The sequence below is a fragment of the Anser cygnoides genome, chromosome 5 (genome assembly GCF_040182565.1).
Source record: "Anser cygnoides isolate HZ-2024a breed goose chromosome 5, Taihu_goose_T2T_genome, whole genome shotgun sequence".
Taxonomy (NCBI): Eukaryota; Metazoa; Chordata; class Aves; order Anseriformes; family Anatidae; genus Anser; species Anser cygnoides.
In genome coordinates, this window is record NC_089877.1 from 64,986,689 (window position 1) to 65,010,865 (window position 24,177).

The window sequence follows — 24,177 nt, forward strand, 5'->3', positions numbered from 1 at the left end:
CACATTTGCAAGTAAAGCCTCTGTCTGATCCATTTTTTTCCCCTCTGGAAATTCTGCAGCTTCTCCCCTTTGCTCTGGCAGAGTTTGCTCAGCTGACAAGCATGAAGCCCATGTCCTGGCTCATGATCCCTCCTCCAGCGTTGCTTCGTGCTCCTGCTTGCGTTGTGCTGTGCAGACAGCGTTGCTGTTATTTTAGGGAGAATGCACTTCACTTTGGGCCTTTGTAAGTGCAAGAAATCAGAGTGGGTCGGGGATATACTGCCTCTTGGTATGAGAACATGACACCTTCCCCACCCCCTCCCCACACTGAGTCCTGTTTTGGTGGCAGAGCGGTGACAACAGCAATTGGGGTCAGGGCTGTCATGCTGGCAGAAGTGCTCTGAATGCTGGAGAGAAGAGTGCTTTCCATGCCCTGCTCTCCCTCTCAGCTTTTCTGAGGGCTGCCAAAGAAAAATCTGCTTTCCGTGCTTTTTTCTCATGAGAGGAGCAAAGTCTGATGAAGATATAAGGCAAGAAAGAGGGTTGGGAGGAAGATCAGTCTCTAATTTGGTTGAACAGGGCTGCGTCATATATGTGATGTTAGAAAGGACTTTGGGAGTGGTGGTGAGCCTTCACAGAGCTGTGCCAGCATGTAGCATTATTGTTGCAAAAATGGGGAAATTGGAGGGTTTTGGGTGACCCTTGGGAAGAGGCCTCAGCTGGGGACACAGGGCTGCAGGTTCGGCTCACTTCTTGTTGGCCACATCCAAGGGCAAAGACAGCTCTGCAAACTGCAGCATTTTTGGTGACAGTTTTGGTATGAAAAGAGTAAAAATAGTGTGTGATGCTTGGGAGCAAATGATGAGAGAAACTGAAATCAACATCAGTGATGTTGTGGGGCTAGCTAAAGTAGGCAGAAGCAAAGAAATTCAGAGGTAGCTGCTGTCCTCTGCTCTGCCTTTGCCTCCACACACAGGAGATGCACTTGGATGCTGGATGTAGTATGATACTGAACAGAAGATTTAAGGGCAGAAGAGCATCCTTGAACCTGAGCTGCCTTGTTTTTGTCAGATGCAGTTAAATCCTTAACAAGAATTTAACAGGCTTTTGTATTTAATTTCCTTTTCTCACTGGGGGCAGGTATCAGTCTGTGTGACAGCAGCCCTTCTGCCGGAGCCCGGTTGGATGTGAAGCAGCTGCAAATCGCCCAAAATTGCAGATGTCAAAGGGATTTATTTTATACTGCTTTGTATATGTGGTGCAAACAAGTCAATATTAATAAAAAATGGCATTCCCTGATAGCTGAGAAACCTGCTGCTGTTGGGCACCCCACTTTGTTAGGCACTGTGAACAGTTGTACATGTGCTGATGCTCTAAAATGTTGTAGTGTCCCTCGTGTCTGGCTCCCAACAATCCTGTGTATCGGTAGCTTTGATTCGTCTTACTGGAGGGTAGGGAAGGGGGTTTCAAAACTCCTCCATCTAATGTAGTTCTGAGCAGCCATGGAGACCTGGCTTTGTAGTGGGATGCCTCCAGGAGAATCAAGCGCTTCCCAAAGATGAGATTTCTGCTCATGAAGCTACACAACAGAAATATGTTCTCTGGATGTTGGGTTCTTGTTCAGCCTGGCGCAGGCTCCTTACCTTTTTTATTCTCCAAACCCTGGCAGCGGAAGGGGTCTCCTGTGAAGGCAACCAGCCCGTACCTGCTGATGGTACCCATGCTGCCTCGTGTGGGCTGAACCCCTGTGGCTGGGCAGCGATCCAGGAAGGCTGCCTGTAATTTTGGGACGAATGCTCTGGGTGTGTTTGTGCCTCTGGGGACAAACTCAGGTAGGAGCAGCAAATGTGAAGCTTTAATTGGAGGTCATGAGGTTGCAACCTCTAAAGGCTGTGTCTAGCAGTGATGCTGTGAGTGCAGAGAGAAGCAACAAAGCCGGTGAAGGGACAGGAAAACAAGACATCGTGACTGAGGGAATTGGTTGTTTAGTATGGAGAAGCAGAGGCTGAGGGGGGAGAACTCTGCAGTCTTCAGGGCTGCAAAGAGCCTAATCAGGGAGGCTGGGCAAACTTCAAGTGTCTTTACATACTAGAGGCCCAGTAAAGCTTGGTTTGAGGATTCAGGTGATGCTGTTCACAAGACATTCCAGGATCTTACTGCACTTGCTGCCTTTTGCTGTTGAATGGAAATAATACCAGGAGCCCCCTGTTGCTGTTTTTCTCCTCTTGCAGCAGAATGTTTGCCTTTAGCAGCAGTTAAAGGGGGGCTTAACCCTGCCCCCCGACATACGCTGCTGTGCTCTGGACAGCACTGGCTGGTGTATCACATCCACTAGAACAAAAAGTGATTCCCAGCAATATGACCCCAGGAAGCCAAACCAATCATTTTAATAGAACTCTTCAAGACACAAGCAAACTCCTGCTTGCACCTTTCTGATATGAGTCGTGTACATCTAGTGATAGCTGAGCAATTTTTAAACATGAACTATTTCCTACAAGGAGCTTTCAACATGAAAAGTAAAACAAATTACTTAAGTTCAGGTTACTTTCAGTAAATAGTAAGACAAAGGTAACGTAGCAATTAAAAGCAAAATTTCTTGTTTCAAAGGGGAACGCATTCATTTTTCATGTCAAAATGAGCCTTTATTTTTAAAGAAACAAAGTCATCCCAGGAACAAAAGCAAAACATTCAGTCTGGGACTGTTGAACACTTAATTTTGTCTGAAACTATTTTTACCACAGTCTATTTTGCTGAGAAGAGCAGACCAGCTCGTTCCTGTGTCCCCAGTCCCTGCATGTGACAAACTGAAGCCAGCCCCAGCTATCCTGCTAGGTCTGTCGGTGGATGATGAAGCTTGCTACCAAAGGTCATCCCTTCTCTTGCTGCTCTAGGTCTTAATGCAGTTTTCTTCTTTGCCCTCAGACTATTCATGTTGTCCTTTTAATTTTCCTTCCTGTTCTTCATACACTTGAAGATCCCTCTTTTGCTCAGCTGGAAGAGGCCTTGCACTTCCCATTTACTTTGTTTGTGGTGCTTTTGCACCAGGGCTGGGGGATCCCACAGTGCCTTGTCTAAACCCAGGAGGCGCTTTTATGTCTCTGGGAGATAGGTGGTAATAGGGCGAGAATGTCTCAAAGCGGGACAGACCTCCTTGTGTTTTGTGGTAGCTTTTTGTCTTTGTGAACTCATTGTAGAGGCAGTTTTCTGGCCAGGTTGTGGCCAGTTTGAGACTGAGCCAAGAAGGGCATCCAAGAACAAGGCTTGCTCCAAAATACTTTGAGATGTAAAAATATCCACGTACTTCATCGCAGTGATTAGCAGCCTGGTCCTGTGCCACTCGGACACTGGGTCGGCTAGCGCTGAACGGAGTGCTTCAATGTGTTACTTAGAACAGACAGCATTGTCTCCATTACTTATTAAAAACAGCAGTTTTACTTGTAATTTCAAATTAAATTTTGGTTTGTTACATCAGACTTTTCATCATGCTAAATCACATTCTGGAAATTGTCTATTAGACTTCAAAGACATCTTTATTGGTTTACTCATAATCTTTTTTCTGGTGTGTGTGCAAAAAATGTTTCTTCAGTGTGGCCTGCCAGAAACTGCTGCTTCTTGTAGACATACAGAAGCATTTCTATGCATTGATTTGAATAAAAAAAACCCCTCTAACTTCCTTTAGGATATATGGAAACATAAGGTAGTCTGTTAATAATATTTTTTTATAAATAGAAAGCTAAGGAAAACTCTAGGTATAGAACTTAAAAATATACATATTCTTTGAGGTTAGAGCAAGCACTTTGAATTGGGAGCTTTCACCTTTGGTCCCTTCTGCTGTGGGTTTACAGTAAGGTCTGCGTGCTTGGGATAAAATCCTGCTACAGCATGCTCCAGGAAGGGAGCAGTGCTCGCCAGCTAGGGAGCAGAGCTGGGCAGTGAGCACAAGTCCATGAATACCTTGGAGCAGCACAAGGTATTTTTACAGGCTGTAAAAAGCAGGGGGGGGGGGGACAACAAAACAAAATAAGGATTTCTGAACAGTTGCAACATGCTTGTAATAAAGCATATCTTCTACAAGAATTATCTAGGCTTTCAGTGTAAGTAAGCTGTTAAAAAGAAAAAAAGAAAAGACTTGCAAATAGGCTAATGTGACTCAAATGTGTTGTGTGTGATAGTCTGACAGTGCCAGCAGCCACCGGGTCGCTGTGGTGGAGCCAGGATGCAGCACCGAGCGTGAGGCGCCAGAGTGACAGGCGGTTCTTCCTTTATACCAAGTTAACAGTGTGCTTTGAATAAAATATTTCATAGAAATCTTGAACGATTCTGCAGGGAGGAGAATTTGACAGTTAATTTCCTTTTTTTCCTGAGACATTTAAGAGTGTGGTTTCTCTTTTTTTGTAAGCTTGTTTTGGGGGCCGCCTTTGCGTGTGCTGCTTCTGAAGCTTTTCCTCGTGATCACAAGTGCCAGGACTAGCTCTGTGCCGGCTGCTTGGAACTCGCTGTGTGTTCTTGGTGACTCCCACGTGGCTCTCGGGCTGCTGTCAGTAGCTGGGACCCAGCGTGGTGGGCTCCCGGGGGCCCTGTTCCAGCAGGGGGTTGTGAGCCCTGCGGCAGGGGCTCGCTGTGGTGTGCGTGTTACCTGGGGGCTGACCCCAGCAAACTCAGTGTGCAGCACTGTGAGACCCTTTATTAAGCACAAAACTGCAAACCTATTCACTTCAAATTGACAATTGTATTTATAGTACTAGATAACTAAAACCTGTGCACACAAATCAGACTATTTCACTCAGCAGTGGCATCACAGGGAGCTTGTATATCAAGTTTCATCTTCAGTATGATGCCAAAAAGCTTATTTTTCTGTGCTTGATTTTTTGATTAAAATGTTATTTCTTTGCACAAAGCCATCAACTTGCTAAGTTTTCTTAAAGTGATGACAAGTATGTAACACCAGTTGGTTGCTCCTTAGTCATGAGCCTTTTATAAGGCATTTGCCAACCCGGTGCGTAGTTCCACCTGAATCGATGCTTTGTAAACAAAATGAATTAGTTTTAAATAGTAATATTTGGCTAAGATATCTAAAATTGGGATGCTCTACTGGAGGAGGTCTCTGAAATAGCTTCCTGTATGTGTTTTATGATTGTTTTCAAGCCTGATACAAAATGTTGGGCTTCTCGAAAGGCCATCAGTTTTTGGGTATCTCAGCAGAAGTCAGTGGTAGAGCTTCACCAAGGAAGCAATGGGTCTCTTGTAACTTCTGGGTTGTGGGAGCCCCCAGCACCTGTGAGAAACTCTTGGTCCTAATTGAGGCTTCTTAGAAGCGGCCCCTGAGGCCTGAAGAACCCCCCCCATGCCTGGCATGGAGGGCAGGGAGCTGGCAGCTCCAGGAGCAGCAGGAGGTGACCCGGTAGGCCTCATGTCAGCAGCCCAGCACTGGGGAGAGGTGCTGTGCTCTCAGAGGTCTGTCTCCAGAGCCCAGAGCAGACATCTGCTGCTCCCCAGTGACTGCTGAGGGGTGCGGCCTCTGCTCCCTCTGCAATGGAGGCCTTCATGGCTGTGAGGAGAGCCCGACCCGGCCTTTGGGTAGGGAGCAAGTTGCCTGTGGAAACCCTTACGCCGTGAGGAGAATGCGGTCGTGAATGTCCAGGGAAGAGCTTGCTTACATGCTTTCCTACCTGCTGTTTCTTTCCAGAGCTACGGCCTGGCAGATGGAGCCTGTATTAAGCCCCTGCCTCTCTGCTGCCTGGCTCGGAGGCAGCAAGGCAGCTGGCCCGCTCTCCATGTGTCCCTCTGCCTTTTGGCCACCCCACACAAACACACACTTGAACCTGGAGACCCATTCTAACCAACAGAAGAGGCTACCTCAGGGCTAAGGAAGACTTCTGGGACAACCTGCTGCTGTGTAAAGAGAAAACATGACCCCCATGTCAGCTGGGAAACTGTCAGCTCTTTTGGCAGCGACCAGGTGATGGATGTGCACGGCTCGGGGCTGCTGTCGCTGCGATGGTCTCAAGGTCAGCAAGGCTGGGACAGGGGCACTGCAGTGGGAGGAGGGCCAGGGGACAAGGCACGAGGACCTGGAGTTCAAGGCTTTGATAGTTTTGCTGCTTTTTTCACCTTGTGGTTTGGGGAGCTGTAATGGGTCCCTGGAAGTCTGTTCCAGCTGTGCTTTTGGTCTTTTTTTTTGGACAAGGAAGAAAAATGTTAGTATTACAGCAACAAGCAAAAGCTAGGTATGAGCTTTGCAGGGTGGTGCTGGTGCCCCTGCAGTGTGCTGGTGGCTCGTCTTCCCTGGCAGCACATAGAAGAGCATTGGAGGCTGTTGGTCTGGCAGGCGAGAACAAAATAATAATCATGGAAAGCTCTGTTAACCTGAAAGTTTTTTGACTGACATCACATGGGGCGGACTGCAATCCCTTCTGATATGCTCTGTATCTTAAAACAAGCAGAAAACCTTTACTTTTCCAGGAGGGCTTGAGTCCTTGAGACAGTGTGAAACACTGCGAAACCACTCTGCTCCTGATCTGATGTGAGCAATGTTGGAGTTCTCAGCTTGGCTCTGCTTTCCTGCCTGCATGTCTTTTCCTTGTGAAATGCGGGCTTTAGAGGCAGTAGGTGCCTCTTCTTGCCAAATCTTGCAGAAAAATCTTGTGTATTGAAAACTTGGTGGCATAATTTTGGCTTATGGGGTAGACGAGTCTCTCTGATATAAGAAATGGTGATTTTTTTTCAGGGAAATACATTGTCTTCTGCACATATGTAGTTTTGGGGTGTAGAAAGGATTTGTGGTGATCTTCATTTAGTCCTAGCTGGAGTCACCCTGATGTTCCCAGGCAGTTGTCAGGGCTGGGAGCTCAGGGACCTCACGCATGCCTACCACACTGCTGAGATCAAAAACTAAAGAAGGAACAAGCAAGGTCTGGTCTGGTCTGGTCTGGCTGATGAAAATGAGCTGGGTTCCCCATCCTGTGTCATCTGCCACTGGCATGTACTTCAAAGGAGGAAAGCAGAGGTTCATGTGTCCTAGGGCTTTGCCTCCCCCCAGCTGCCAGGAGCCAATGTCTTGGTTAAACAATTGCAGATTCACAGTGATGGCTGCGGTACATTGGAGACAGGTATGCAAGGGGAATACTTTTGAAAGGTTTTCCAATATCCTCCTTCAACAATGATCAGCTTGATGTCATGGTGATGAGCAAGTGCCCAGAGTGTTGCAGAAAGTGCTTCTGTGCTTCCTTGCAAGAGAACCCTAGTAGTGTGCTGAATCACTGCATGAGAAGCAGCAGCTCTTCTCACCAGAAATAAGTGTAACGAGAAGTGTTACAGGATGAAAGAACCTTCCTCTGAGCAATAGGCAGAAGTCATGTGATTCAGTCAGATGTGAAAATGGCATTACCAAAGAAGGGGGGAAAATACACATCCTACCAAACCCACTGAAGATGTTAAGGGAACTGTATCCAAAATTTTGGGGGGAAAAAAGTTTATTTTTGCCTTTACCTGTTAAGTTTTTTTGAGTGCAGGAAGAGTTGTGTTGAGAGCTGCATGGTGGGTAGGCAAGGTGGTGAATTGCACCCCCTGCCTGTTTTAGGATGAGCAGTGGCCATGCGTTGCCCAGAAATGTGTGTGTGGGGGGGAAGCTGTCACCACTGACCTGCTGCAGTTTCAATGGGCTGGAGTAAATCCGGGTTCAGTCCCTGCATGAGTCCCCTGCTTATTGCTGAGGCACTGGCAGAGCACCTGTTGGATGGGAAGGGTGGTGGGGATGCCGCAGGGTGGGTGCGTGCTGTGGCACTTGCTGAAATTAGGGATGGACATCATGAGATGGGACCAGGGCTTGGGACCCAGCAGTGGGGAGTGCATGTGCTCACCATCTCCTTCATCTTTCTCCAGTTCTGAATAGGAAGTAGTGGCAATTGCCCCAAAATGTGGTAATTGTAGAAATGACTTTGAATTCCAGTAAGCAAGGCAGGGGGTGGTCCCATCTGCCCCCTAAAAATGCGTCACGTCACCGAGTGCTTGTGGTCCTGAGAAGGCAGCAGGACAACTTCAGCTGATCCCATGGCTCGAGCAGTTGGCTCTGGGGGAGCGCCTCTCAGGAAGCGATCGGGGTGGCCTGGAGCCACTTTAATTAGCTTCTCAGTGAAGAACTGAAGGTTTTATAACCTGTTTTTAAATCATCTAAAAAGACAGCAGGTAGTAAATTTTGCAGTCTCTTGCACGTTTCAGTGGAAATTAGGAAGCTCTCGAGTCCAACCACCAGAGACTCGCAGAAGGCCAGCGCTTCCCTTCCGCTGTGCATTTTGCTCTGCAGCTCAGAGGTTCCCAGAGGGATGGTGGGTGCCGCATGTGTCCCTCCGTGCCCTCCTCCCGCAGCATTTTGAGGGGCGGGTTGAGTAGCATTTACCAGGTTTTCCTGGGAAGGGGAAAAGCGCTGATGGAAGCCGGAGGAGAGGTGAGACACGGCGTCGGTTGGCTGAGGCAGCAGCAGTACATCCCGCAGGTTTTGGTGCTGGACGGGCACCAGGGATTGTCCTTTGTGTGCGTCCGCCTGACTCAGCAGAGATCTTCAAGGGCTGGTCTGTCCCACTGACTCGCACCAGCTACCCCTTGGCAGCAGGACCTGTGTGCACGTGTGTGCGCGCATGCCTGCAGGGCCTAGGATCATCTTAGAGAAGGCTTCTCTTAACATTGTTATGCCTCTTAAATAATGTTATCGCTCTGGAAATGGATTTAAGTCAAAGACTCACCCACCCCTCGGGGCTGCCTGCACCCGGAGGAGCACCCAGATCCCGACGGTGGCAGCACGGTGACTTGCCCCTCTGCTGGCAGCTGTTCTGGCAAAGGAATATTTTGTGATATTTCAATGCTTGTTCTTGTTGGCCCTCCTTGTGTGGTAGGCCGGACAGAGGATGGTGAATGAACCCTCAGGTTTAGCACCAGAGCAGTCCGTGGAAAGAACGAGCAGTACTGTTGTCCTGCCACAACATCCCCTCTGCTGCAGCAAGGCAATGAAAGCGCTACACCGGGAATATTTCTCATCTAGGAAGCTGATAACAGGAGTTTGTGGCACAGGATAAGCTGCAGGCATCTGCTCTGCATCTCTGAGCTGCGGAAGGCGTGAGGGTGCAGAGCAGCTCTGGAAATAGTGAGCAAGGGAATTGCTGGAGCGGGTATTTTTACACCTGACACCTCAGCCTAGGCGGCTAGGAAAAATATGTTTTGGGTTAAATTTGTCAAGCCTCAGCAAATAACTCATTTCTCTCAACTCTGGAACAGGGCAAGTGTTTGAGGTGAGATGATTCTCTGAGTGCCCTTTCAGGTGAAGCTTTTCAGTGCTGCCTGGCTGAAGATTGGCACCCCACCGCTTTCCTATTGAAATTCAATCGGGAGAACCATGGGATGCCGGCACTTCTGTTCCTACCAGTGTCACCGGGCTGCCTTGTTTGCTGCGGGTTTGTTGCGGGGCCTGTGGGCTTGTCTTTGAAGCTATGGCAGAAAACTGCTGCTAGGGCCGTGCCTCCTCTGAAAGTGGTTCGTGGACTTTGGGGGCACGCGGGAGCGTGCAGATGTGTGGGGCTGTTCCTGGCTGGGCTGCAGGAGCAGCAGGGCATGTCCTGGCTCCCTTGGGGCTCATCGGGGCTCTGCTGAGCAGAGAACCTGGCCGGAGCTGATCCGAGATCATGGCCAGCAGTGAGATCCGATGTTGTTTACTCTGGGAAGGTTGTAACTGAGTAAGAGCCAAGTACACTGCGTTGTCTGCACTTGCATGCCTTTGTTACTGCTCTCTACCGGTATTGGTTACCCAAAGCTCCGTGTCTGGTGTGTCTGAGCCTGCTCTCAAGTCCTGCAAGTCCAAGAGGGCACAGCACGGCTGCGTACAGCAGCCCCTTCCCTGGGGAGGCTGCTGGCGTGGCTTCCCTCTTCAGCTTGAGGGCACCTCTAAACCAAGGGGCGGCTGTCGCATTGAAGCTGAGGACATAGGGGTGGCTCCGCAGATCCCACGAGTGCTCTGCTTCAGAGGTGAGCGAGGGCTGTGCCACCAGGCTGCAGGGCTGGGGGCAGCAGCTGGGCTGGCCGTGCTCCCAGTACCAGGAGCGGGGTGCCCCCCAAGCTGGGGCAGCTTGCACTGGGGCCAGCTTTTGGGTAGAAATAGGTGCTGAGCTTCCTGGCTCTGACCCGTTCTCAGGACGACTTTAACAACTATTTTATAGTGCCATCACCGTTTGAATACTGAAACAGATAATTGCTTATCTGGATGTCGCAGATTTCTACTTCCATTAGCAGAAAGGAGCCTTTTATTAGCTCAACAATATAGGTTATTGCTCTTCTACCAGACAAACCGTACCGTGGTGAGTCTGTGTAGCAGTGCAGCCGTGTTCCTGGTGCCGATGGAGGTTACGTTTAACCCATGGACACCCATGGACATGGACATTTAACCCATGGACATCACGTAACGCCCAGACATGGGCTGCAATATGTTGCAATGACTTCCTCATGCCAGGGAGCCACAGCAGCTGCTGTGTGCCTCTGCCTGACGTCCTTGGGTTCAGCTCCCTGTATGTACACGCAGGTGTTCAGCAGCTTCTCCACAGTGCCCTGAGACCATGTGTGGGGGAAAAAAAGGGAAATGAGAGGAGTCTGAGGTGCAGAGGACCCTGTGCATCCCCAAGGGGCTGGCTTTTGACTGGTGTTCTCGTGGTCAGCTGGATTGTAAGAGAAAAGTAATTCCCCAGCTGATCCCAAGGGTGTAGATGAGGTGCAAGGCTGTAACTCATTCTGCAGCTTGCAACCACTTCTTCAGCAAGTTTCCTACCTGCATCTTCAGCTTCTCCAGGGTCACACTTGGAGCTGGCAGCCAGAAACTGGTGAACTCCTTGTCCATTGCATCAGGTGGCTGCTGGGGCACAGCTGTAGCAGACCAAAGGTGGGATGCTCCTGCTTGGGCCACTGCGGTCATCAGGTGAAATGCAAATCCATCACATGTAAGGTGGAACTTGAAGATCAAACATTTTTCCTCCCCCTGCATCCTGTAAAGGGGAATAATCATCTCAAATGTGTTCTTCCAGTAAATGTAGATTAGTTCATTATTTTTAGCCCCTTGAGACTTTTAAAGTTAATCTGTGGCTGACACAGTTTCTATTTTAACACAATTATTAAATGAAAGAAGCCGCTAGTTGTGAGTTAGAGCAGCTGTGTGCCAAGGTTAATAGTCAATAACAAACTTTAACCAAACAGCCAGTTGTGGCTATATCAAAACAAATATTAATTATGCATGGAGATACTGCCACTTGACCTTTGTGATCTGCTTCATGAAAATGTGATTGAGTACAGAAGCGTATGCACAATAATTTGCACCATGAAGCCTGGAACCTGCTATTTCTATCAAGAATTGTTCCTTTCCTGGAGCAATCTTCGATCCTTGAACTTGTCAGAGGGGTCCAGGATGGATTTGTAAAAACCAGTTCCCTTCGCAGCTGCAGTGCCTCAGCGATTTGAGCCACTATGCTTCTGTACAGGACAGCAACAAAGTTAGAGTGGTGTGTTTAAGGTATAGTTACACTGGGGTTGGAAAGATGCTATATGAGTAAACAAATGTGTTTTTGCATTCTTGCAACCTAGACCTTTTAAAGCATGTGTTTTTCATCACCATTTTGTTTTTTATCCTTGCCACAGCGGTCCCCAGGCTGGTGCTTTCAGAGTTACGCAGCCGCCAGCAGGGCAGCGCCTTTGGGGTGGATGTGGGGGCCCTGCTGCCAAGCGAGGCGACAGCGGGGCACAGCCCGAAACCCAGCGCCGGGCAGGAGGACAGGGGCTGAGATGCTGCTGGTGGCACAACCAGGACACGCCGGGAGCACCTTCCTGGTGCAGAGGGCTCCTGGGGAAGAAGAGTTTTAAATGCCAGCTGTAACTTTTTTGTTTCTTAATAAAATCACAGCTTGGGGACCATTGCACCAGGGCTGAATACGGAAGCACCAGCAGGCTCCAGGTGGACATCTGCTGTGGAGATGCAGTGGCCCTGCCAAATCACCTTCTGTTTTGCAGAAAGGCTGTGCTGCTTGTGTTGTGCCTGGTATGAAACCCACCAAACCTGTGTGCGTTGCTGTATAACTTCCTTAAAAACAATTAACGAGGTCCTGATCTCATGTAAATGATCTCAACTTACCAGAACTCCATGGATGAGCACCCAGAGGCCTCTTTAGCGTGATTTTGGTTGTGTGAGGCTTGGAGACTAAGGGCTTGAAACCTTTCTGGTATTGTGACTGCAGCGATTAACGTGTGTTCCTTTAAGAAGAGCTCTGAGCAGCTGAATTAGGGTGTTCTGGAGCAGTGCTGTGAAGGGCTGTGCTGAGCTGTGCAGGTGTTTGCTGTAGCACAGTGACCTGGTTCAGAGGCATCCTGCTGCAGGATGGCAATGCTGGGAAGGCTTCCTGTGCTGCATTAGTCCTTTTACCCCAGGGGGATTTGTTAGAAATACTCGCTGTGGGCTCGGCACTGAGTGCTGGTACCCCGGCTGGCGTGGGGAGCCTGTGTGTGCTGCTCCTTCCAGAGGTCGGGGGATGAAATCCGCTCTCCCTGCTGAAGGATGTGAGGCTGTGTTTTCAACTGATTTTAAGTATCATTTGGGATCGGTTTAATTTTGGCCTAAACTAACATGCCTCATCAGCATCAGAGCTGTAATAGTACTCATAAATCTTTTCCTGAAGAGGCCTCAAAGAGAAACTTATTCCTCTTGGCTCTGATTAAGGGCTTTCTGGCATGTGGGGACACAAATTGCTGTCAGGTGGCTGGGCTTGGGACTGGGGGTGGAGGGTGCTGGCCCATGGAGCTGCATCTCCATCAGTGGCATCCCCACCACTGCATCCTCACCGTGAGCACAGATGTTGCTGCAGCCACTTTGATTTAGAAATCCCTCAGTGGGGAATGAGGGGATGAGGTTTTCAACCCCTTAAAAGTTCCCATTTCTCTTAGCCCCGCAGATGTAGGGAACAGCTATAGTCATACTCAATGCTTTGTCCCTTGGCTGTGTATTTGTGTTCTCGTTCTTGTGTCAGCAAGCACTGAGCCAGCGCCCTGGGTGTCTCTGGGAACTGCTGCACCTTCCTGCACGTCGTGTGGAGCTGCGTGCACGCTCCTGACAGCTGAAACCACACCTGGAGAAACACGGGCCATGGGAACAGTTCCTGACAGACTCAGGCATCAGCTCATACCACAGTTGGCGCTTGGCTCCTTCTGCACCAGTGCCATCCCCCTGCTTCAGCTTTCATGTTCCCGCTTTGCTCCACGGCCCCACAACTCGCCTTGGTGAAGAGCGAGGTCTTCGGGCAGCTCCTTTCCTCAGGGTTGCCCTAAGCACGGCTGTGCTGTTCAGTACCTTGTTGTACAGCCTTAATGTAGTGGCAATTTAGGATTGCCAAACTGCTACCTTTGAAGGGCAGCGATGCGATTTACCCACTGAAGAGGAGCATGCTGCTGTTACCGAGCGGTGCTGAGGTCTTCACTTGGCCTGTTCCTGCTGCTGCCCTGCTTTGAGGCCTCACCGTGGTGCAACCTGCGCTTGGCTGCCTGCTTCCTAGGGCCTGGAGGGTTTTGCAGAGCACACCACCAAGGATTCACATTGCTGCATTTTTCCCTGGTTCTGCTCTGATTGCAAGGCTTATTTAAGCTTCTTGTGTATGTTATTTTGGGGTTCCAGTTCCCTCCTCCAAAGGAATTTGCAAGCCTGTTGCAGGTCTCTGTCTGCGTGGACCTGGCAGCAGGACTGTACTGATTTGTCTGGCCTGTTTGCTCTCTGCTTTGCCATTGGAGATGTGGCTGTTAATTAAAGATGCCCTCTGCCATCTGAGCAGATGTCTTGATCTCCTCCCCTGTGGTGGGGCTGAGCAGCAGCTCCCAGCACTGCCCAGGTCCTGATGTGGGGCAGGAGCGGGGCTGGCTGCGGCTGCTGCCTCCCTGCAGAATGAGAGGCTGGAAAACTCCCCTCACACCCCATGCTAATGAGCATAACGAGCATTCAGATGTCTATGAGTAATCCCAATCCCAGCTCTTGTTCTCTCTGGTGGAACGAACCCCAGCTTTCTTGTGCTGCTGCTGCTGGCCTGGAGCTGGGCCAGGGGCTGGGGGCTGCTCCCACCCCTGCATCCCATAATTGCTGCATTCACTGTGCCTGGCCTCATCCTGCTGGGGCTGCTCTGCGGCAGGGCAGGGCAGATCCTGCAATCGCACTTCTCTTGCTACTTCTCACCCTGCTGCTTGCAGCTCTTCCTCTTCGTTTTGTGTGTCCTGTTGAAGAGGAACACCCCAACTGGGTTTTTTCCTCCTTTCTGTCCTGCATGGAATGTTCTTCAACTTGGCTTTCTTAGCCATAAGCGGAATAAAACTGTTTTCTCCCTGCTTACCCCATCACTTAGAATAACAGCATCCTCCTTGTGCTGTGCTAGCTTTGATTACGTGTATGGCATCATGCTTGGGCCGGGCACGTGGCTTCTAATGGATATCTGTGAGACGTGTTTGTATGTGAGGAATAGCAAACTTGGCTCCTCATAAAGAAAAACAAAACAATTGCAATTTAAACTTGAGACAAAATCCAAAAAGAACAAGGGAGCTCACTCATGAGATAAAAAAAAAAATAAAATACTGGTACCCTAAATAATGATGCAGAAACCTCAAATACTGTGGATTGCAAAGCAAATTATTTTCTGCACAAAGAGCAATTCTTGTTCTCACTTCTCGCAATAAATCCCCGAAACATCAGTAAATCGATAGCATGGCGCTTGTATGAAGCAACAACGCTTTTTGTGAGATCAGCAATGGTGTGTTGGGGTGAGGGAGATGTAAAACAGGTCAGGAGCCACCGTGGCGTTAAACGTTCACAGGGGCATGTGGCTTTCAGTAGGTGGTGCCATGGATTCCTCTCCCCTGGAGCGAGGACGGAATGCTGAGAGGCTGGCCTGAAGCTGGTACTCCTTTTGATTAAAAAGCTTTGTTTCTGTGACAAAGAAACGTCTGACTACGTAGTGGAATTGTACCGCGCATCCATTTAAAGCAAGACCTGCTCGGGTTTCTCCAGCTGTGCCGCACAGAGGATGTGGTCTCGCTTGGTCTGCGGATCTCCCTGGAGGCCCAGCAGCACCGCTCCCTGGAGTTACGGGTATTTTAAAACGCAGGGAAGGGGAGCGCTGCTTGCTGCACGTGGGGGGCCGCTCGGATCCCCGGCTAATCGTGGCGGTTTTGGATCCAGCGGTTTCTGATGGGAGCCGCAGAAGGGGCTGGTTCTCCATCAGCTGTGGCATCCCTGTGGGAGGTGGAATCATTGGGAGAAATGCCCCAGCCAGCCTGTGCTGCTGCAGGAGCTGGGGCCGCGTGTTCGCTCGCCGCCTCTTCCATTTGTTTGCATCACGCAGCGCGATTTAAAGAGCGTGATCTTTCGTTTTGCGCACAGTCCCCGGTTGAAGACCTTTGGTTGCGCCTGGCATGAATACGTGCTGCACGAGGACAGTGCTGCTGGTGAGTACAAAGGAGAGGCAGTCTGAGTGCCGAAATTAACTCTGCTCAGCGAGATGGAGGGCAGGCAAGGGCAGAAAGGGCTGCTCGGATGGGGAGGCAGGGGGTTGAGAGAGGATGGGAAGAGGGAAGGGAAACCTCTCCTTGTCTGTGTGCTCTAAAGGGGATTTTGGAGTGTTCCGCAGCCTATCCTGCACCACTGTCCCTGTGTATGGGGACATCTCGCCTTCCCCAGGGGCTGCGGGCTGGTTTCTATGTCTGGGTCTGGCTTGGCTGTGCCATGGCCCCATTGCCTGACCCCGTTCTGCAGCACATGTGCTTGTCTGGCCCCAAAGGGCAATGGTTAAGCGAGGTCACAGCGAGCACTGAGGGCAGTGTGAATGTGGCTCAGCATCAGGGCTCGGTAACTTCTTGAAGCACAGGATCCTGATGGTGTGTCAGGGCACCGGCTTGTCCTGGGACTTCCCATCCCTTGATGGGACGGTCTGCTTGGCAGCTCGGCTCGCCAGCCAGGGTTTGCTCACAGCTGCAGGTGAAGTGATGAGGAATATCCGTAGCAAATCAATGAACCACGTAGGAGCTATTTATGTGCCACCAGGATCTCAGAGCTGCTCCCATTCACTCCATCCTTTGGTGGGTGAGCAATAGATCAATGGAACTAACCCTCATGGTTCCTACATAGGAAGATGTTTTTGACTAAAGGGGTATGTTTTTTTCCTGGTTAACTCACTACTCCTCGCTGTGTTCTAACTTCATTCCTGGGCACCCATCATTCCTCATTCTTGGGGTACATTGGTCTGATATGTCGGTGATGAGTGCAGAAACAACTGTTTAGGGGCAGGCAGCACCTGGGTAGAAGCTGTTGATAGGAGAAAAGCTGTGGTCTGGAGAAATGGGTTGAGGAGCTGTGCAGATGGGGTCAGAAGAGCCCGTGGAAGTGACATGTGGGTGAAGCTCTTGCTGACAGATGTGTCGGCAGAGGGCACTACTGAAAAAGAAACACGATTGTGAAAATCAGAGGGTGGACTTGTTTGCAACCAGATGGAAATTTCAATAAGCCGTGGCAGTCCATCCGTCTGGCAGTGTTCACTTCAGCAGGAGTTGGATCAGGTCACTGCTGGCCTCGCAGCTCTGCTAGAAGAAGCTGCACATCTCAAAGACGTACCAGAGCAGAGGTCTCGTTCCCTGGTGAGCTGCTGGCTTAGCATCCCCTGGGCTTCCACCTAGACATGGCAGCACGTTATAAAAGAATGCTGCTCTCCCTTAGAAACGTACCAAATTCTTGTGGTCTGCTCAGGTACATGAGGAATTCGAGGAGCTTGATCAAAGGTGACAGTTTTGTAGCTTCCTCTGAGGATGCTGAGACGAGACCTGTCAAACTAGAAGGTCACTGGCGGCACAGCTGATCACGCTCTGGCTCCTAAGAACTGGGTTATCCCAGAGGGCTGAAGTTGTCTTGGCACTCTGCTTGTTGGCATTATATCTTCAGATGCTCAAGGTGATAAACCAGAAAATAGGAAATCTTCAGTGGAAGATAAATGAGATTGCAATGAAATTTAAATGAAAACAATTTTGGCAAAAGATGTCTGCGAATCCCTCAATATAATATGCAGCTCTCAGACTTAGGAGTCAATTTATTCTGAAAATATGGGAGTATAAGAAGTACATCCAAGCTTTAAATAAATAAATAAAGGAAATAATAAAGCATCCAATATGTGCTAGGAGGAAAAAATGGAAAAAATTGAAGGAACATTTGTTAACAGCTTCATTGCAGGTAATGCTAGGTAAACAGATAACAGCTTTTAGAAAGCGATACTAAGATCTTAAAGGAATGAGCAATTTGCACTGCAGAGCAACAAATTTTAACGGGTCCAGGAAAACCCAGCAGCATAAGGACATAATATTGAACTCTACCCATGAGTCCTTTTTTCTATCCCTGAAACCACAGACGGTATCTAGATACAGACAAACAGATACGAAGCGCTCCTGTGCAGCCAACCCCTACTTCACCTCAGAACAGTTAACATTATCTGATATGTCTTGGCATCAAAGGAAAGAAGCAAGCAACCCATGGAGATGTAGATGGAGCTATAAGAAGCAGCAGCAGAAAAAAAAAAAAGGTACAGACAAATTATTTCCCTTTTTGCAGAGAATAATTGAGCCTGGCTCTGTAGGAGACAGAGGTTATATCTGTAAAAGATGATGAAAAGCCAGGGTTGATGCTAACACCGCTGTTTCATACTTAGTGACCTAATCCATGATTGCAGCTGATTCGGGTCTCTTGGGATCACACAAATTACAGAAGCAAACTAGGAAACATCTCCCTGACCTGTGGAAGGGACTGCTTTCTCCCCGATCTGTAAGTTCACTTGATAATAGTTCTGTTAGGAAAAGGTTTATAAATGTCAGAAGGAAAATGTGAGCTGCTTCTTTCTGACAAGCACAAAGACTTTTAAAGGGATTCAGAACCGGCAGGACATGGGGGATTAAAATTAAGTCTAAAGAGGAAATAGTTGGGATCTCAATACAGAGCTGTGTATCGGCCCCTTTGGGCCATACTTACGGCATCAGAAATGCAGATACTCAACTGTGGGGAAACCCCAGTTAGCATGGTGGGGAGTGGCACCTCTGTCCTATGGAGGCTGTGGGTGCTGCTCGGGTAAAGGGAAGGGGCCAGGTGCGGCCATATCTTATTTTTCCTTTATGTTGCTCATGTTAAAATAATTGTTCCTTCTCTTTAGCGGGACACGGATCTCCCTTGAGCGTTTGCCAGTAAGATTTCCACTATCTCCAATTAAGCGCGTGTCCAGGTGTGAAGGGGTAAAGCCTTGACAGTAATCTCAGGCTACAGGGAGCACGTAGTTTCACTATGCTGATAGAGACAACTCGGCGTGTAGTTGGATACTTGAGAACTTGGAAGGTGCATTATCAGTTGGTGCTTGATTTATTGATTGGCTACTCTGCACCTTGCTAATTGGAGACAACTGGCTTGTCAGCACTGCTAAACAAACATGGGGTCAAAGTCACTCGTCCTTCAAGGCAAAGATAAAGTTGCACTGTCAAGGGGTTTTGGTCCTTGACATTAAGGAAGTGAAGCTGGTAAAAGGCTTGCTCATAAATGATGGAAGAACCACTTTGCTAAGTGGGTAGCGATCAAAATGTACAGGGAGGGTTTTTTGAGAGATTGCTCAGGCTGTGCAGTCTCCTCCTTCCTTGGAGGTCTTCCAAAACTGCCCGGACACAGTCCTGGAAAACCTGCTCTGGGTGGCCCTGCTTGAGCAGGACTGGGCCAGGAGATGTCCAGAGGGTCCCTTCCAACCTCAACCGTTCTGTGCATTTGTCAGAAGTCACAAGATCCGTGTTTGCCTTATGACGGAGCATCTCAAGTTGTTGTACTGACAGTAGTAGCAGTGTTCCTTGTGGGAGGCTGGGAAACTTTCTAGCCAGTCTCTGCAAAGGATACTTTTTGATGGCTTTGTGGTGCTTATGGATCGTTATTAGCTCCCTTAAATCCTTTTTTTTTTTTGTCAGAGTAGCGGTATAACAATCAAAATGATTTTGGTCCACTCAAAGAAGTTGGCAAATGGGAATCTTAAAACTGGAGCTGTGAAAATTAGGTCAAAATATGCAGTTTCATGTCAAAATTCTGAAAGCAGAAAGACCGCTTTTCAGTCTTGAAGTAAATCAGGAATAATTTCACTTAAACTAGTGGGCTGACAGGTGCATAGAAATAATTCCACATAATATACACCAAAAATACGTGGTCTCCTGAGGCATTTTCTGAAGCATTTTCCCTTCAGCACCTTCCAGCTGCACATTGCTTTGGGTTCAATTTATTCAGTCTTAATGACTGACCTTCCCCACGCTGCTGATGGACTGTTTCCCTGCATCCCTCCAAGCTGAGCACTGCAGGCCTGTTTGTCACGACCAGAACTTCTCTGCTCTGCGCTGGTGGAGCCCCCGTTCTGCTAATGAATCTTGGTTGTGTGGATTCAACTTTGTTCCACGTAAAACATAATAAATTAATATTATGTGGATAAATGCCCAAGACTGTACTGACATAGCTACTTCTGGCTTAGGCACGTTACCAGACAACTGAGAAGTGCTGGTGGCAATAATTCTGTCTGGTCAGAGGATTGCTGGTCAGTCTGGGATCTATAATGAATTAGTTGTTGCGAGGGAGGTTTTTAGTAGCGTTCAGAATGAGCAATCTAAGTGCGCTTAATTTTTGATCTAGGTCAGGCCTGGTTTGCAGAAGCCGGACAGTTCTCCCTGGGGAGCTGTGGTGGAGGTGGAACCAGATGTGCAGTCACTTTGTTAAGGGCCTGAAAGTTTTGGGACTGGGAGGTCCTACGTCGCCTGTCTATAATCACGTCCTCAGGGCGTAACAGCATCCTGTTGGTCTTCTCTTTTCTCTTCTGTTTATCACGTACCTCCCTATTGCAGGATTAAGAGACTGAATTTCTTTTCTGACTCTTTGTTGTTCCTATTTGTTTGCTTGCTGTTACAGCCACCTACAAGACACCACTCGTTCCTGCCTCTCCTCCCCTTCCCTTCAGCATTATTCTGGTGAAACAGCAGGTTTATATCTTAATGGAAGCTAAAGAATAATTATAGTTATGTAGTCTTGCGATGCTATTAAGTCATATGACAAAGGCAAAGAAATTCATAACAAAAACGTCAAGGGAGAAAAATCTGTCAGCTGCGTTTCTTAAACTGCCTTATCTGGTGTCACACAGTTTCTTATTTATGTAAGACCAGAGCTGTGCCTGGCACTTCAAACATGAATGAAAAGACCCAGGTTATATTTAACATAAAACAGGGAGTGTGTGGATAGGCAGCAGTATGTACAGGGGAAAAACAGATGCCATTTTTCCTGAAGCAAAGGAAGGGGAACACACACACGCTTTTAGACTTTCTGGTGGATTTTGTTTTAAGACAGATCTGCAGGAGACCATTATTAAGGGCTTTGATTCTGTGCGTGTACCTTTAGACTAGGACTTGTATAGTGAGAGATGAGGAGTTCCTGAATTAGAGCCTGGGACCGTTAGGCACGGAAGGGTCCGTCTGATGTCTATAAATATATCAGTGTGTCAATACGGAGTGGGAAAAAGCGCAGTCTAGGTAAAAAGGCAGCATCGGCACATGCACAAATTGACCAGACCGGGTGTAGATAAATTTATGCTGGGACTTCCAGAGGTGCTGCCCAACCACCTCAGCCATGGGCTCTGGAAAAATACCCCAGTGGGTTTCAGGTGTCCCAGAAGCCTCAGGACTGTCCACGTGTCGTGTGGGACCTGCATGTGAAACCTCTGAAGGGTTTTGGTGTTGGACCAAGCAGTCGGTGTTGCTGCTGTATGCCGTAGGCTGATCCACCACCGCCGATCTGCTGTGAGGAGCAGTGACCCTGGCAAGATCTCGCCAACCCCATTTTAAATGTGAGCAACTGGTGCAAAGCTAATCCTAAGAGAGGAGAGGCTTGTAGCCTTCAGACTCCCATGCTGCCTTTTATTCCTTCCTTTTTGTCCTTTTGTTCCTTTTCCATTACTTCCATCTGCACGTTTTTGAAATAGGAGAAGAGACTCCATCCTTTTCTCTTGGTGTGGGGCACCCCCCTGTTCAGGATGGATTTAGTCCTTTGGAGCCTGGGCTCAGGCCCGTGCAGGAGCTCCCAAGGAGATGGGTTGCCTTTGGTCACGTCTCCTGATTTCAGGTTCCATCCCTTCCTCCTCAGGCGTGCTGCCAAGGAGAGATGGGGGCCTGGGGAAATAAGCCACTGATACGGTCATGTTCTGAGGTTTGTTTGAAGAGAAGTTCAAAACCCCTTCCTTTCTCAAAGAAATGCCCTAGACAACGTAACCTTCATTGAACTGGCATTGAATCCATCGAGGAAACATTAAAAACCAGGGTGAAAAAGCCGTTGATGTAGCTGATGAAGTTCCCTCAATACAGAGAGCCCTGAGGATCGATGCTGCGTTCGGATTGTGAGACTTGCCATTTTGTGCCATCTCTGAAATTCGCTGGCACCTCTTAACGGTGTCTGGTGGAAAAAAAAAAAATGCTGTTTCCATGAAGTGGTAGGCATTATGCTGTGGGCTTGCAAGCAGGTAGGACAAGTGACTGCCTGCTCGTACAGAGCAGAGGTGCAGTAAAAGCTTGTTCGTGTGTCCTTGGGAGCCAGTAGCTCCAAGAAAACCAGGCCTGTGTTGTTCATGTAACACTGTTTTCTGTTGTTTCACAAAATGGCTAGCTTCATTGTGAAACATCCTGTGGTACGTATGAGCAGGCTTGGGGGCAAGAGGAGGCAGAAATCATCTGTCAGAAACCACCAGGGATCCTGTGACAGAGCTCACATAATTTGGATCAAAGCTCGGGGACTGAGAGCAAGTAGCGGAGGTGTCTCGCCCCCCTCGGTCCTGCATCTGCAGCGTGGATCAGGCTGATGCCAGAGCCTGCGGCATCTTCTGATGCTTTTACTGATTTAATACTCTATCTTTCTAAAGTTAAAAAAAAAAAAATTCTCGTCTGCCCTTGTCTTTGAAATAACTTTTCTCCCCTCTTCATTAATCAGGAAAGCTGTTACAGCTCTTGACAGCACTCTGGAGCAAAACAAAAAGGCCTAATTCACTAATAGGACCTAATGCATAGTTAAATTCTGCAGTGAGTCAGTCTATTTATCAAGACAATTCAACTTGAAAATTAGTCATCTAGAAAGATTTTGTTGGCGTTATGGAGTGGGCATATCTGCCTGGAAAAGGGGCGTAAGTGCTGCGAGGGCTTTGAGAAGAACAGTAACCTGACACTTCTTGGTGGGATGGATTTATCTGAAAGTCAAGTCACTTTTCTGCTCAAACAGTTGAGGAGATCAAGGTGCGAAGTGTCCCCTGATATATATAAAGATAAATTTCTCTCTGGTCCATGGGAAGAGCAAGGCATTTGCAGTGCCCAGGCAGTTCCCAGTGCTGCTGAAGCTCTCCTTGCAGCGTCCCTTTGGTAGCCCAGATTCTGGAAGGCTTCTGTCATTGCTGGTTAAAAAAGCACAGAATGTGTATTTTAGGTAATGTTTTGTGACAACTTTTTGTGTCCAAGTCTAGAGTTGCTTTCTGTATTGTTTAAACCCTTAAATTAGGTGTGCACGAATGCTCTAGATCCATAAGAGGTACCTGCCTGCACTGATGCAGACAGCCCAGGCTTTGCGTGCAGGCGCCTAGAGCAGGGGATGCTCTGAGGGGAGGGCATTCCTCGTGCCCTTGCAAAAGGAACAAAACGCCCAAGAATGGAGAAATAGAAGCTCCGTCCTCCCCTGCTGGGAACCTCTGAGGAATGTCGTATTCCCCTGTGCCTCCAGAAAGTAGGGTTAAAAAATTTTGGTTAAAAAAAAAGGCTATTATTTTGTCTGCCCCACTGATGGACTCCATGCTAGCTGGAGACAGCTCAGCACGGAAGTTGATACTCATATTGGGTGTGGTGTAAAGGACCGTAATGAGGTTTGGGTGAGTGCCGTTGGCATCCACCTGAGGGGGCTTCAAGATACAAGGATGAGATGCATGATGCAGGCTTCACAGGGCTGATAGAAGTCTGGTGAATGGTTAATATGCTGTGGTACTGTTACGACTCAGATATGGGGGCTTTCAGGAAGGAATTATCTGAAGGTTGAAGTCGATTCTGGTATGCAGTGGCTACTTGTATGGCAGATGGGTACAAAAAAACCACACAGATGACCTTACAGCTCACCTTTATTCATGTGCATTTGAAAAAATGGTAGCTTGCGTTTAATGGGGATGCTGCCCAGGTGAACGAAATGGTGTTACATGGTGATCCAGCTGGGATCTCTGCACCCAGCTCCCCAGCTGGGCTAGGCCAGAGCGGTTCCTCTGAAACAGCACTGGACTGATGCAGAGTGTGTGCTGGAGAAGTCATCTCCAGACCAATTGCTCGACTGCTTTATAATGGCCCAGGTGGTTGAGTTTGCCTGATACATCCCATTACAACATCTGAGTTTTGATAGCATGTAACTGAGTGACATTTTCAACTCTTCAGGCTTCAATTTTCCCTTTAGAGAGTCCTCCAAGGACTCAAGTTTTCAGTAATATTTCAGCTAATATGTTTCGGTCATTTGACAAAATGAGAGCAAGGAAAATGATGTCATTTTGTTCATCTTAAAAGATATTCTTACAGCCATTTTCCTGAGACAGCTCTCGTACCTCCAGGCTTCAGAGCAGTGCCGTGGTACTTAATGGAGGCGCATGAGGAATATGCTTTTCTTGTAAAAGATGCTTGTATTTGACCAAGTTACAAGCATCTGAAAATCTCAGTGTGATCAGGGGAGACTTATGAGAGATTTTTCCAATTCAAATCTAGAGAGAACAAGTGTTGGAAGAGTCATGGTGAGCCCATTGAGGATGAAGGGTAGGGTGGTAGGACCTAAGAAGCCGGGAGGTGTTTGGAGGATGAGCCGATAAGGCACGGGCATTTGGAGCAAGGTTCCTGGCTATCTGTGAACCAGGTACTGCAAAAACATGACGTTCTTCTTGGATTTGGGCCCAAAGGAGATGCACATCGGCACAGATGGGATTTGTTCAGAAGCACTTGGTTGTCTAATCTTTATTGATTTTTGAAGGAAAATTAGTTACTTGGATACATCTAGGTAAGTGTCTGCGCCTTTATGTGCCTTTAAAATTTCAGCTTTAATCTATCGCAGTGAGA

At 48.3% G+C, this 24,177-nt stretch overlaps 1 protein-coding gene and 1 long non-coding RNA gene across 7 annotated transcripts in view; both read left to right on the forward strand.

The window, feature by feature from the left end:
* Positions 1–24,177, forward strand: part of MDGA2 (MAM domain containing glycosylphosphatidylinositol anchor 2) — a 336,382-nt gene that overhangs the window by 40,691 nt on the left and 271,514 nt on the right. For 2 of the 4 annotated variants that reach the window (XM_048065999.2, XM_066998723.1), the window contains exon 1: positions 5,666–5,987. The exons of the other annotated variants lie outside the window; for them this stretch is intronic. In XM_048065999.2, the coding sequence (XP_047921956.2) occupies positions 5,942–5,987 (46 nt within the window). In that variant the 5' untranslated portion in view covers positions 5,666–5,941. Of the gene's footprint in view, positions 1–5,665; positions 5,988–24,177 lie in introns of those variants that run through there. 4 annotated transcript variants of the gene reach the window in all.
* On the forward strand, positions 13,945–21,860 carry LOC136791014 (uncharacterized). 3 transcript variants are annotated; one of them, XR_010832092.1, is made up of 4 exons: positions 13,945–15,118; positions 15,410–15,474; positions 17,718–17,830; positions 19,709–21,860. It is a non-coding gene; the product is annotated as an uncharacterized lncRNA (long non-coding RNA). The 3 variants fall into 3 exon arrangements; XR_010832091.1 differs by having other exon boundaries at positions 17,718–21,860; XR_010832093.1 differs by having other exon boundaries at positions 17,739–21,860.